Genomic DNA, 14721 nt, shown 5'->3' with positions numbered 1-14721 from the left:
GGACTCAAAACTTTAACTCTGTTTCTCTCCCCTCAGAAGCTGCCAAACCTGCTGAGTTTTTCCAGCGTTTTTCTGTTTTTATTTCTTTTCTGTTCGTCTAAGCTGAACTTAAGTTTGTGCAACCTCAGTACATTGCCTTCCCTCAGTCAAGCTTCGGACTCGAACTTGCCCCATCACCACTGCTACCCAGTTCTAGCTCTATAATTCTATAATATTGTTCAGGTAAATCCATCCTGAAATCTCATTTTGAACCCCCCGCTCCACCCTCCCCCCACACCACTGTCCACCCACCCACTCCCATTATGTTTGACTTGCTCATCATCACTGTGTAGATGCTGGTTGATTTTTGGCCTTTCTAAATTCATGAACTACAGTGGACTGCTCCAGTTGGAACCTGCAAAATGATTTAGGCCCCTCGATGGTGGTCTATTTGGGCCAAAGTTTAAAAAATGACAGCCGACTGCTGGGCCTCTTCCTCTGCTAGAATGTCAGCTCGTACTAATGAGGGTACAGATGATGAAAACTGTTTCTGACAATATAATAGCATTTTCATTTGAGTTCAAGTGATAGATTCGAGGTCTTCAAACCAAATATTAAAATAAAATACTGCAGTAAGAACTCTGGACCACCTCTATCCAACAGGTCTCAGAGGGCGGTGTCAAAAACTGAAACGATTGAACAGCTTCAGTCAAGCCAGATGGTTCCAACCTCTGATACTCTGAATGATGTGTAACCCTGTATTTCACTTGGCTTTTCTGTCTCTGCTTAGACAAAAATGAGAGCTTGGAATCATACTTGTAGCTGTGGGAGCAAGGTAGTAAGTTATTGTTTTGTGTGCCGGTCAGACATACAGCTCAACCCCCATGAAGTGTTTGTGAAGATGGCAGACAGCAGATAGTCAATGGTGCAGTATACTTTGGTGAAGTACCGGATAACCTTATGTCGCATTAGAACAAAGAAAGAAAAAATGAACTGAGAGATAATGGACTGGATTTAATGCAGCCTATGTGGTGGAAAGCATGGTGGCTGGGCCCGCTTCATCATGGGAGAGGCCCCACATCAGTCTCCTCGCAGCAACAAAATCTCTCCCAATTAAGCAGGATGTGGGATTCCAGATGGCTGCTGGTGGCATGTCAATTAGGTTCATTAATGAGCCAGTTGACACCCATTATCCCTGAGCCCACCACAATTTAGTCATAGCACAGAGATTAAAAGGGGCTGCATGGATTTTCCACGCCTCCCAAAGGCCACTCAGCAAACCGTATGGAGTTTGCCAGCAGCATCCCAGGTGGGGGAAGTTCCCTTGTAGTCAAGCACTCTGTGCCCGATCATGGCACCTGAAAGCTACCCTGCAGCCCTGGCCTCCAACCACCCTCTCCCCACTCACAACCCCCACCCCACGACTAACATCCTGCCCCCACTCACCTTTGGCCTGGGATCACATGATGACCTTAGGCCTCTGGTGGGTGCAGTGCCGAGATGTCAGCCACTGATTGGCTGACAGTCCTTGATGGGCGATACTTCCGTCACTGAGGACCTCAATCACAGGGAAAGTGCGAAGGAGGCCATTTAAGTGGCTGAAGGGCATGAAATGCAGTGAAATACACTAGACTCCATCTTGGTGAAGGCTTCCGGGCATGTGCAGCTAGTGTCTGCCAGCATATGCAGAGCTGGCAGATCAGAGTGAATCAATGTATAACACTAATTTGACGCCAGCAGCTCCATTTTGGAGCTCAACATTCCAGCCAACATCCTCTCTTTACCTTGCAAAGCTCAACATACGTTAAGTAGTAGAAAGGATCCTCCACCAGGTTTATTTAAAGGATCATTAACTACTTACAGGTCAATTGCTAATTGATTTCTTCTGGTTGTTGCAACAATTCTACAAGTGTCTGGTACTTTTATAGTTGCTTCAAGGTGTAGGAGTCTACATGGAAAGGTGCTGATTGGATGGATTCTAATTGGAATCAGCCCAATTCACTGGCATTTCATTTTAACTCAGGTTTTGAACGAGACTTTAAACCCAAGACCCTACGGATAGTGAATTCAAAGACGTTTTATTTAAAGGAAAATATAAATTAGTGCAGAGTTGTAATATAGAATTATGGAATTATAACACAGAATTAGTTCAAAATATATAAGAATCATACATCCACACAATGAAACCTGCCCAAAAGTATCATTCTCTGTCTTCTTTCTACACTAAACTATCTTCCAATACATCACCCAAAAGAACATAAGCATAATCATGTTATTCAAAAGACCTCTATGTGTGCATCTTCTTCCTTCTTTTGGATAAGCATCTTCAGTCAGAATACTGCTAGCTAATGGTGTCTTTGGAGATGGGATTTTTAACCCTCAGAGAGGGTTCAGGACCCTTCCTCTCCATGTGTTAATGCGGCCTTGTCACCCATTGATTGGCTGACATATTCTTAAATTTAGTTTAATTGGTCTTGGCCTTTGTGCGTAATTAATAGAACTTGTTCAATATTTCAGACATATGACCTTATATTTTGTGTAACTTTGGTTTCTAAGCTTTCTTATAATCTGATTTAAATACATTCTTTTGTAGCCAACTTGTGTCTGCATTTTAACTTCAGGTTTGTAAGAAAACTTAATGTCAAACATAAAATCTCTTTAGAAACATAACTAGTATTAACCGGTACAAAAACAAAAATACCTGGAAAAACTCAGCAGGTCTGGCAGCATCTGCGGAGAGGAGCACAGTTAACGTTTCGAGTCTGAATGACCCTTCAACAGAACTAAGTAAAAGTAGAAGAGAGGTGAAATATAAGCTAGTTTAAGAGGGGGTGGGACAAGTAGAGCTGGATAGAGGGCCAGTGATAGGTAGAGATAACCAAAAGATGTCACAGACAAAACCTGTGTAAGTTTAATGAGCAATCTTGTGGTAAAACTATAAATTAATTAATAGTTATTTGATTATAACTGAGGCTCAATCTTAGTTTCTGGGCTCGGATCTAGCTATTCATATAAATTGATGGATCAAGGTCTCAGATGCCAATGGTCCTCATCCATTGTTTCCATAGTTACGTGTGTTCCAAAACTGCAGATGTCTTGTTCATTTAAAACTACAAAAGTAATTCTAGCAAGTTAATCTCAATTTAAATCTAAAGACAAAAATAACATAATAGGTTATAAACTTGTAAAAGGTGAAGTAATAATGCCAGTTCTCTTCATGATCAAGGGTTAAATAGTTGATTGTCATTAAGACATATTGCTTGCAATTTGATTTTACAGGTTTCGCATGTTTCAATACAGTTATACATTGCATCACTGTAAGGTACATGAGTAATTATGTTGAATTTATGTTGAAGAGAAGTTTTTCAAAATCGCAGCGTCATGTATTTTGTTAAAAGACCTCTTTTCAAAAGGTTTATTAATTTAATCAAGCCTTTCGAAATAACTATTGATTCATCTAATGTCTTCAAAATTATTTGAGGTTCACTATCTTAAAATCAGTTTCCGGATTGTCCAATTCATTGTCATTATAACAACATATAAAGTGATTACTGTTAAGGAATCACATGTTACTTCTAAGATGGCTTCCTTTGGCCCTTTTAGTTTATTCAGTAAGTTTAGTCTGAGAATGATTGACTTTTACTAAAAATCACCATCTAAGCTTACTTACATGCTACAGGACATTTTGCTGACTTTAGGCTTCTGCACAAACCACTTGCTTCCAGCCATGGGCTCACTAGAACATTGTCCTTGAAATTGAGCATGACTGAGAGAATGAGCAGAGGCCGCCCAGAGCAGGACAAGCTGCTAGAAGAGGGTAAAGGAGGAGGGGAATAGGGGTCTCAGCAAGATGCCATATCTGCCCATTCTGTCATGCCATTCATGGAACAATTCTTCCACCTGAACCTCAGAGAGGAGCAATGTGTGAGATGTCTTTGATTCAGTAAGAAGGTTCTCACTGTAATCTGTCACTTGCTGCAACCCAATTGCAACTTCAGAGCAGGGCAAGGATGACATTGTCAGTGGCTGTGGAGGTGGCCATGGAAATGAAGTTCTATGTGCCAGGTTCCTTCCTAAGCTGAAGATATTTGCAACATTGCCATCCACTGATGCATGAGGGAAGTTCACTGTTGCTCCCTATGAAAAGAGAGCAAAATACTTTTCCTTCTCTCTTGCCAGATACCCAGCAAGTGGAGCTAGTATGCGGCTTTGCTAGGATTGCAGGCTTTCTCAGGGTGCAAGCAATATTGCTTGCACACATTGCTTTGTGTCGTATGCCAACTCTGCCATAGACTACAACCAAAAAGGATTTCACTCCTTCAGCATCTCAGTAGTCTATGCAGTGAATTATTCAAGTCAATGCCCAGTAGGCTGGCAGCAGCCATGTTGCCTTCATTCAGCAGGAGTCTGCGTTTAAGCCATCATGACAAACCAGAGGAGGGGGCTACTGCACTACAAAGGCTTTTCCCTGACCACATGGCTCATCACTGCAAAGCACAACCCACATATTTGTGGGCTGTATGCATAGAGTGAAAGTCACACTGCCACAAAAATGTGATAGAACAGGTCATGGGCATGCTAGAACTATGCTTTTGCTGTCTGGAGCACTCTGGAGGTGCCATGCAACATTCAACAGAGTACATGTCAAGTTTTTAGGTAGTCTGCTGCATGTTGCATAACCTTGGCATCAGGAGAGGACAGCCCTTGCTACCACATATACATGTGCAGCTGAGGACCAGGAGCATGAGGAGGAGAAAGGGAGGGGACAATCTAGACAGCCCCTTTCTGGCTGAGCTGTGATATCAGTATCTCCACCCAAGTCAGCAACAATTCCACACATTATCTTCTCTCTGTTACTCTGTTGGAGTAGATTGCTAGACTGCAGTGACACCCAGCAAGCCCCTTTTGAATACTATAATCCACAATCATGATGGCAGCAGTTTGAGCTTCCAATGCAGCATTCAGACATTGGGCTACTGTTGCTTGTGTTGCACTGGAAGTTGCAACATTGCCATCAGATGCTGCCTCATGGTTGGGCCCACACGTGTGTGAACAGAGTTGGCCACAACTTTCATGCGGGAAAGCATGAAAGCTCCATGCAAAGCCCTGTGAGTTGGTGCTGATCTCCTCCATTTTCCTTGACTTTGAACACAGGCTTTCTAGTGGGCCTGCCAATACACAAAGCATGTTGTTGCGCATACCCATCAGTTTTCTTCTGTGGGTTGCCCCATCAAAGTCCTCATCTGAATCTTCTCTAGCAGAACCTGTGTGTGACCTCATCCTCCGGTGGCCAGGCATCTATGCCCATTGTCCACTGCCCTGGCTGCAGGCCTTTCATGCCTGGTGTCTCACCACATGCAGATCCTACCTATACTCTATCCTTAAAGATATGCACAGTGTCAATATCTGAGTTGGCTGTGAGCATGAAAACAAATGACAATGCTGTGTCTTCATTATCACTTTCTTTTACAGCCTGGCCAGATTGCACCTTCTGGGTAAACAAAAAGAAAAAGCCACAAGTGTAAGATTGTGATGATGAAGAGGTGCCTGCTTACACCACTTGTACCTTGCAAATCAGCAGAATGGGTGAAATTAGGGGGAAGTGGAATGTGAGAAAGAAGATTAGGTATGAAGATATCATCATCTTCAATGGTTTCAGCCCTGTCACAGGCCATGGCCTCAGCAGTGGCCAGTACTGGCTCCTCCATGGGGTTTGGGACATGCAGGCGGCCCTGTCACCCTCTTGTTAGCTCCTGCTTGCCTCCAGTTGTGCGTCACTTTGTACTGCAAGAGAGAGGGAAGGGGTCAGTGAGTGTGTTACAATCTATTGGCTGGTATGACTGTTATGGTTGAACAGCTGGCAGTGTGTACAAGGTGTGAGAAGTGGGTGGGAGGTTTTCAGAAGTGTTAAGTGCATGAGGGTGAGACGAAGCATATGAATATTTGTTAGAGATTCTTGGTGGGTGAGTAGGAATGTGGTGTATTCACCAGTGCCTGAGGTCAGTAATGCAGTTGGGTGGGATATGGCTTTTGAAAATTCATTCTCTGACCCTGACCACTCGTGTGAGGCCATTGAACCTCTTGTGGATAGATTCCTGGCTTTGACCTCCATGGTTGTCTGCTCCCACTGACCTTCAGCCTTGTGTCTGAAGGGCCAGCGGAGTGACTGAGAACCTTGGATCCTACACTTTCTCATGTTGTTCCATTCCTTACAGTTTCCCAAGACAGATTTGCTCCCTGCACCACTGCCACTGCCTGCTTTAACCATAATACATCTCCCCTTTAAGAGGTGCATGCTGGTTTTAAGCTGTGCAGACTAGCCTTAAGCGCTGCTATGAAATTATGATTGTGGGCTCCTGGTGATCCATGCAGCCAATGAACCGCATGTTCAGCGCTGACTGCACACACAACCCGTTATAATGAGCAGGCAGTATGGAGTTGGAAACTTGCCTGAATTTTAATCAAGTAATTGCACAGTGCCTGTTTTTGGAGACTATTCAATTTATCCCCCTTAAACATGAAGATGTTTCCTAATTTTTTTTGTGTGAAACAATGATGATATACGTGTTTTTTAAATGTGTCGATGGAGTCAGAGCTTGGCTCAGTGAAAGATGAAACACTCTCACTCCTGTGGGTGACGAGACTGATTTTAATTGCTTGGGGTCATTTGAATGCACTATGATAAATAAGAACTTTTGACCCAGAAATTTTTCACAGCTGGCTTCGCTCCACTGTCGTAAGGTCACCAGAAGTGTGGCGTAAATGGGAATTTCCATTGCACATCTGGGGAAATTAAAGTGGAGCCCGAGCAGCTCTGAGGAAATTCTAGGCCAGTGCCCTTATTTCATCTGGGTTTTCTTGTTTCATGTTCGGAATAGAGGCCGTTTTCTTTTATACTTCAAAAAAGAGACGAGAAAGGGTAGCCTGCTAGTGATGGAGCATTGCCAATTTGGAAATCAAATTAGGATGAAGTTACTCTGGGGTCTGGAATGGCATGTTTGAAATGTTAATGCTTGCACAGACAGAGCTATAATTTCCCATTGACGTTAGGTGTGAAGCACAGCCTGTTAATGTGCATTACCAGTTTGTCTTTCAAGCCGTAAAATCTGTTCCTATCTTGGCTGCTTCTCTCCTTCAAAGAAAATTTATGAACATGAAAAATATTATAGTTCTGGCAGCTAGTTTTTAGTTTTGTGTGATCATATTCAAGCTGAAGAAGAGCACATTACTCCATTTTATCTTGGAACATTGGAAAACGAAAGATAAACATTATTGATTCATTCAAAATATTGTGTTGCAAGAGACTTAGTTCTCTTATCATAATTTCACTTATCAAGCACTGGACTGAAAAAAAGCTTGGTGACCTTCCTGTTTCTCTGATTTTATTTGTAAATAAGTCTGGACATGCTGTTTTATCCTGTATGCAATAATCTGGCATTGCAGTAATTTTCCACTTCTGAGGGACCACTTTGAAGAGCTGGCTACAAACTCTTATTGGTGGACATCCTGTTCTGAATATCCTCTTATTTTTCCCCTAATCTGTAAATGTAAGGCATGAACTTATCCAGCACCAGAGGAGAGTTGGGGGTGAGAGCAGCCAACACTAGGACAGCACAGTTCCTGTAGGGAACTAATGGACAGATATTTAGAAGTGAAAATACACATCAAGTAAATAATGAAACCTAAAATCGTTCTTGAACAGACAATTTTATATTTCAAATGCAGGTTGGCCCTTTACTAATGAATTTGTAGGGGGAAATATAGCTGGTATAATTAAAAGAACACAACCCTTTGGCTATTCTCTCTGATTGATAGCACTGGCAATAACCCCCCTCCCTCCACCACCCCCCCAAAACTGCCCAACCAACCCACTCACCCCAGACATTCCCCACTCCTCTCCTGTAGCTATTGTGTACTGCCTGATCACTGATCATTGATGTCTGATCATTATACTAGAGATATCCTTGCACTGGGGAGAATACGACAAATTTAGCTAAATTGATGCTTTGCCGTAACAAGACAATGGTTGGTGACTTGGAACATTCAGAACCAGCATCAGAGGAGATAAATGGGCCTGGAGCATTTGGACCTGGTTTGTGCCCATCTGGACTGGCATTGGTGTCAATCAAAATCCTGTAGCCAGGGATCATTTTTTATAAAGGGGGAAGGGGGTGTCAATTATATAATGGCACTTGTGCCATTTTCGGCATATTCTGGTTGTCTGCTCTGCAGTGGGCCACGAATAAGAAAGTCAATCAGAGGAAGCTCCATGCTTTTGTCTGGTGATAATGTCTACATTGTGCAGGATTCCACATAGGTAGAGTTGGAGGCATTTCAGACAAGAGACTTGATGTTGCTAGACCTTCAATTATGCCACAACTAAAGGGGCCAGGATCCAGAACTCCAATTGGAGGTTTAGATCATAGGCAGGAAAGGGTGGAAAGCTAGCACAATGGGTTTGCACATCAATCTCTTCCCCCACACTGCCCAGATATGCAATATTAGTGCTCAAAATTCAGAGGAATGTCTTTAAGAACATAAGGACATAAAAAAAGGAACAGGAGTAGACCATTCAGCCCCTTGAGCCTGCTCCGTTATTGAATAAGATCATGGCTGATCTTCTTGTGTTTCGATTTCCACGTTCCATCTAACCCCGATAACCTTTGATTCCCTTGCCTCACAAGAATCTATCTACCTCTGCCTTAATAATAATCAATGACCCTGCCTCCATCGCCTTCTGAGGCAGAGAATTCCAAAGTCGCACAACCCTCTGAGAGAAAACATTTCTCCTCATCTCTGTCCTAAAAGGGTGTCCCCTAATTTTAAAACAGTGCCCCCTAGTTCTGGACTCACCCACAAGAGGAAACACCCTTTCAACATCCACCTTGTCAAGGCCGTTCAGGATTTTGTATACTTCAATCAAATCGCCCCTCACTCTTCTAAACTCCAGTGGAAACAAGCCCAGTCTGTCCAACCTTTCCTCATAAGACAACCCACTCATTCCAGGTATCAATCTAGCAAACCTCCTCCAATGCATTTATATCCTTCCTTAAATAAGGAGACCAAAACTGCACACAGTGTCATCAATGCCCTGTATAACTGAAGCATAACATCCTTACTTTTATGTTCAATCCCTCTTGTAATAAAGGATAGTATTCCATTAGCTTCCTTAATTACTTGCTGTACCTGCATACTAACTTTTTGTGACTCTTGTTCTAGAACACCTAGATCCCTCTGCATCTCAGAATTATGCAGCCGTTCTCCATTTAAGTAATACTCTGCTTTTTTGTTCTTCCTGCCAAAGTGAACAGCTTCACATTTTCCCACATTAAACTCCATTTGCCAGATCTTTGCCCACTCACTCAACCTATCTATATCCATTCGCAACCCCCTCACGTCCTCTTCACAACGTACTTTCCGACCTATCTTTATGTCATCTGCAAATTTAGCTACCATCTCTTCACTCCCCTCATCTAAGTCATTGATGTAAATTGTAAAAAGTTGAGGCCCCAGTACAGACCCCTGTGGGACTCTAATCATCACATCCTGCCTATCAGAAAAAGACCCATTTGTGCATACTCTCTGCTTTCTGCCAGCCAGCCAATCTTCAATCCATGCTAATATGTTACCCCCTTCACCATGCACTTTTATTTTCCATAATAATCTTTGATGTGGCACTTTATCAAATGCCTGTTTATGGGAAATGTGGTTTAGCTATTAGCATAGTTGAAGTGATGCATGAAAGCTCAACTATAGATCTGCATCAGTTAGGTTCAAAAAGCCACTGCAATAAACAGAGAGAGGAGCTCTGAGGTAATGAGTGGCAGATACTGTACCAGTACTGTGTAGTAAAGACTCCAAAGTTAACTGAAGTTCTGTGATGTAGTTGGCCTTTAAAACAATTCAACGTGAACCCAAGTTTAAAAAAGTTATCCCTTCTCTTTTGCTGATCTCAGGATACAAGTGAAAGATCTGATGTTAGCACCAGTGCATTACTGGTTATGTTTTAGCATTTGGAAATTAGCACAGATTTCTGATTTAAGTGAATAATCAGGATTTTCCAAGAGTGAATTAATCCCAGAGTACTGTTCCATTCATTGTTCGTCTGTTACTGTTGGGCAATAATATGGCATCTAGATGATTTAGTTTAAGGCATCCTGAGTGACCCAATGTTGTGCTCCCACAGGACATCCCATTGCTGAGTTTCTTATATTATCAGCATTGCTGTGAGGAAGCATATCCTTACGGGGGACGGTAAAGGAGTAAAATTAGAGTCAAAGGCATTGTTCACTAGCCTCTGCATCCCCAATATATTGGGGCAGATGCCTTGGATAAGATTACCAGTTGACCTCCCCTGTGGACGATCACAGTCACTGTGAAGGCTGAAAACACCATTGGGGAGAGAAGGGAGAACTGACTCAATGGGGAGGGGAGAGGCGTTAAGAAAGTTACGATCACAAGTTAGTACAGGACTGAGAAATTACCAAGATACCTTCAAATAGGGGAGAAGAAGGTTTCATGTTGCAATAGCTGAAGTCAAGGTGAAAGGGTCCATTGATCCATGAGTTGGGAGAATGTGACAGCAGAAAGTCAGGTAATCATGAGGCACCATTGCTTATAGATACTGTGGAAGATGCCAAAAACATTTTGAATGAATAGCTATCCTTAATCAAGGAATCCTGAATAGCATGTTGATTGTGGGGGGAATTAAATGACGCATCCTTGAAGTGAATCTCCAGTTTAAAAAATAGTTTCGGAAAATCTTACACTTCTTGAGTGGGAGGGGAGAGGGAGAGAGGAGTGCTGCCTAATTTTTATCATATTGCATTGTACTGATGCAATTATAGGTCTCAAAGGAGCTTGCCATAATTCAGTTACAAGTTGTAAAGAGATGCACAGAAGTTTTTAAGAAATGGAATGAAATAAATCAAATTGGACAGTGTTAGTAAAGGGAGGGAAATCATGCTGGAAGATTTACCGCTTCATTCCGATCCCTCGTTCCATTTTTTCCTACCTCCACCCTCACTGGGACTGCTGCTGACCACCCAGCTGTCACATTTAAATGTGAGCAGCAGGGTAGGAGGGGGCAGGCCTGGGCCTGGCTGTTGGTAAGCTTTGCTTCAGCTCATCAGCTTCCAGGGCTGAGTGGAGAAATGTGGTGATAGGCCCAGGGTAGCAGTCATTGGCCAAGGCTCTCTTAATGGAGAGGATGGCCTGGTGAAGCACTCCTCTCCTTCCAAAATAGCCCAATGGGCTCATGTTTCAATTAGGTTTCTATCTGGCAGAGGCCTAAAAGAATGTTGGTGTTCTCATTGGGTTCTTCCATCCCTTTTTAAATCTCCTGCCACGTCCTCTGGTGCTACAGGCATGGTCTTACTGCAGTGCAGCGGCAGGCTCCCTCTATGTGGCAGAATCCTGACCTGAGCCTGTTCTGCATGGGAAATTATCCCTAACCCAGGAAAATAGGCCAGGGTTGGGATGTCTGCAGGGCAATGGGCGGAAGTCCTGCTTCATTGAGGCTCCAGCACATCCTGCCCACACTGTTCACACAGTCTAACTGTATAGTGACTACCTGGAAGTTCTTCACTCCGACACTGGGTGGCTGAAAGTGGTTCCATTCTTAGCGAACATTCCTCAACTTCGTAAGGACAAAAACCATGCCATATCTAAAAAGAATAATGACGAGGACTTGTGATAATATCTTATTATTGCACTCCCATGAAATACTATGATTGTCTTTTGTTGGCAGATGTGAATGAATGTGAGAAGAGCAACTGCTCCCACCACTGTGTGAATACAGTGGGCAGCTTCCAGTGCCTCTGTCCACGTGGATACACTCAGCACGTGAATGGGCGCAACTGTCAAGGTTAGTTACTACTTTTTTGGGACGCGCTCTTGGGGGAGTGGATTATGTTCCAGTATCACCGTTGTAAGCTGGGTGTAGTTTTGCATCATGTGGCGGAGATTTATTAGAATGGTACCAGGAATGCTGGAACTTGAATTAGGCAGAGAGACTGGAGAAGCTGGGATTGCTCTCCTTCAAGCAGAGAAAGTTAAAGGGAGATTTAATAGAGGTGTTCAAAATTATGAAAGGTTTTGGTAAGAGAAAATAAGGAGAAGTTGTTTCCAATGGCAGAAGGGTTAGTAATCAGAGGACCTAGACTTAAGATAGGCAATAGAAATAGCAGGGGCTGGGTGGGGGGGATGAGAATTTAATTGTATGTAGAGTTGTTTTCCAGTATGGATTGCTTGAAAAAATGGTGGAAGCTGATTTAATAGTAACAGTCAAAAGGGAATTCACAAATGTACGTATCCTCAGAAAGGAAAAATATGCACGGCTCTGGGGAACGAGAGGGTGAGTGGGTAGTAAATAAATAACTCTTTCAAAGAGCTGATACAGGCACAATGGACCAAATGACCTCTTCTGTGCAGTGTGATCCTATGGGCGGAATCGTCCCAGATTTGCACTAAGTGCGGTAGAGGACATTAAAAAAAGTTGCTTTACCGGCCGGCTGGAGTGGCAGGTTTTCATGCTGTATTGTCCCATTTTCTGCCTCATTAATAAGGCATTCATGGGAAACACTCTGGTTGCTGGCAGGCGGGGTCGGATATGCCCTCAGTGACCTCAGTGCTTCCTCGCTCTGGGCGCCATATTTAAAATGCACCAAAGTGCAGCCTACTTCTTGTCTTCAGACCAGGACTGCTCTAGGTGACAAATGGCCCCGGAAGCAAAGAAGACAGCAGCCCGGAAAATTTAGTGCTGGCTCTCTGGGGTGCCTGCTGGATGGAGTGGAAGGCCACTGCAATGTCCTCTACATCGGCTCTGGCTACAAGAAGTCCACCAGAGTCACCAATCCATCCTGCAAGGTGGTGGCAGCAGCAGTCAGCACCACCAGAGCACAGAGGAGGTCAGCCATCCAGTGCAGGAAGAGGATGAATGGTCTCATCCATTCTGCCAGGGTAAGTTAACCACCTCATCACTCTCAACTCTCTCACTCACAAACCCATCACACATCCACAGGGATCTCACACCTCAAGGGGCAACACCACTAACTCTCACACACACCCTCACATCTCCATCAGGCTCATATCCTCTGGTGTTCGTGTCCTCATCTTGTCCACGGCTCCGCTCACCACACAAACACTCCACATAGCGTCATGTGTCCTGCTCACAATCTTTCCATCTGTTTCCATGCAGGAGAAACTTTGAGGAGCATGCCATTGCACTGACTGGTGAGGATGTGGACCATGCCTGCGGTGACGGTGAGGTCGGCAGTGAACTCCCACATGAGGATCCTGCACCACATCATCCCTCTCTCAACGCAACTCTGAAGTGCTCTCTCTCCTGTTTTTGACTCTGCTGCCATGCTCTAATTATCTCTACTTTGGTTCACAGGGAGCTCTGCCACCAACACCCTCAGCCAGCCAGTCCCTCAGCTCCCTCCAGGTACTTACTTCCAGCCTAGAGGATATCTCCTCCATTGAAGAGTTGGAAATAAGCAGCCTGGAAGACCCGTCACAGCGCTTACCCACACCCTCCACCAGCGCAGAGACACACACCTCAGGGGACCTAGATCTATAGCAGGCTCGGGTTCACAATCTGGTGTTCACTTGCATGGACACGAGTCCGCAGCAGGAAGAGGCAGGTTCTGCAGAGCTCTCTGGTGCTCGGAGGACAGGTGGGGAGGAGGCACCCGTGAGGTCCGAGTCAGATGATGAACCTCTGGATTCGGCCTTCCAACTCACCATGGAGAGTCAGCAGAAGGCAGGGGAACATCACGCAGAGCTGTTGGAAGCCCTCAGCAGAGTGGCACGTGAGTCAGAAGAGTGAGTCCGCCTGCTCTCTGATGAAGTGATGCCCACATGTGCATGTATGGAGGTCTCCATGGGCAGAATGGCAGACACCGTGGAGACCCTGGTGCAGCAGAACACGGAGATGTGTGCAGACCTGCACTCCATCATGGCAGCCATGGGTGAGTTCCTGCAGTGGCAATGTGAGAAGGAAATGGGGCACCTGGATGTCTCTCCAGGTTCCCCCTCCCCTCAAGAAGGCAGGCTCCTGAAGGGAGGAGGAATGGCAGCTGAACACCCCTGGGTTATCCACTCAGGAATCTCAGAGGCTGTCCTCTCACTCTGAGTCCCCTTTGCCTGTGACCCCCTCAACCTCATCCTCTGTCACCGCCAAGAGAGCAGCTGGTCCACAGGAGGACAGCCAAAGCAAGCTGGGGCCCCCAAGACCTCAGCTCTCCAGAGGACACACACCAAAGTCATCAGAGGATAACAGGGCCAACCATTGCACAGGCTGTCGCCACCCCTAGGTGGAGGGCAGCATCGAGAAGAAAGGTCATACGGACTCAAAACATTAACTGTTTCTCTTTCCACAGATGCTGGCAGACCTGCTGAGTTTTTCCAGCATTTTTTGTTTTTATTGCCTAGAAGAAGTGGTGGGCCTAGAAATGTTAAGAAATTCTGATAACAAGTGATTGCGCAGGTGAACATATTTTGTCACTTTATAACAAGTGAAAATATATTCACTTCCACTGAATAATGCGCGATGGTGTCTTTCAGCTTCATTGACAGGCTTTGTGAGTCCTCCCCCTGCATTCCCCCTTCCACTAGCTGCATGCAGCCATGAGTGATTCTGGAGAGAGAAGTGTGTGCGTGTGCGGGGTGGGGGGTTGGTACGGGGCCTTTCGGAGCTTAGTGCAAGCACTCTTCCACGCACGTGGAGCCTTCCTCCAT

At 44.6% G+C, this 14721-nt stretch overlaps 1 protein-coding gene across 1 annotated transcript in view; it reads left to right on the top strand.

Annotated features, from left to right (window-relative positions):
* The window catches only part of LOC144685066 (kielin/chordin-like protein), a 368175-nt gene that overhangs the window by 223628 nt on the left and 129826 nt on the right, over nucleotides 1-14721 (top strand). The window contains exon 12 of the mRNA XM_078549601.1: nucleotides 11729-11845. Coding sequence (XP_078405727.1) covers nucleotides 11729-11845 — 117 coding nt within the window. The remainder of the gene's footprint in view (nucleotides 1-11728; nucleotides 11846-14721) is intronic.

This window comes from Cetorhinus maximus, chromosome 9 (assembly GCF_964194155.1).
Source record: "Cetorhinus maximus chromosome 9, sCetMax3.hap1.1, whole genome shotgun sequence".
In the NCBI taxonomy this organism is placed as follows: Eukaryota; Metazoa; Chordata; class Chondrichthyes; order Lamniformes; family Cetorhinidae; genus Cetorhinus; species Cetorhinus maximus.
Note: the sequence above shows the minus strand (reverse complement) of the source record. Positions and strands in the feature narration are given on the sequence as shown.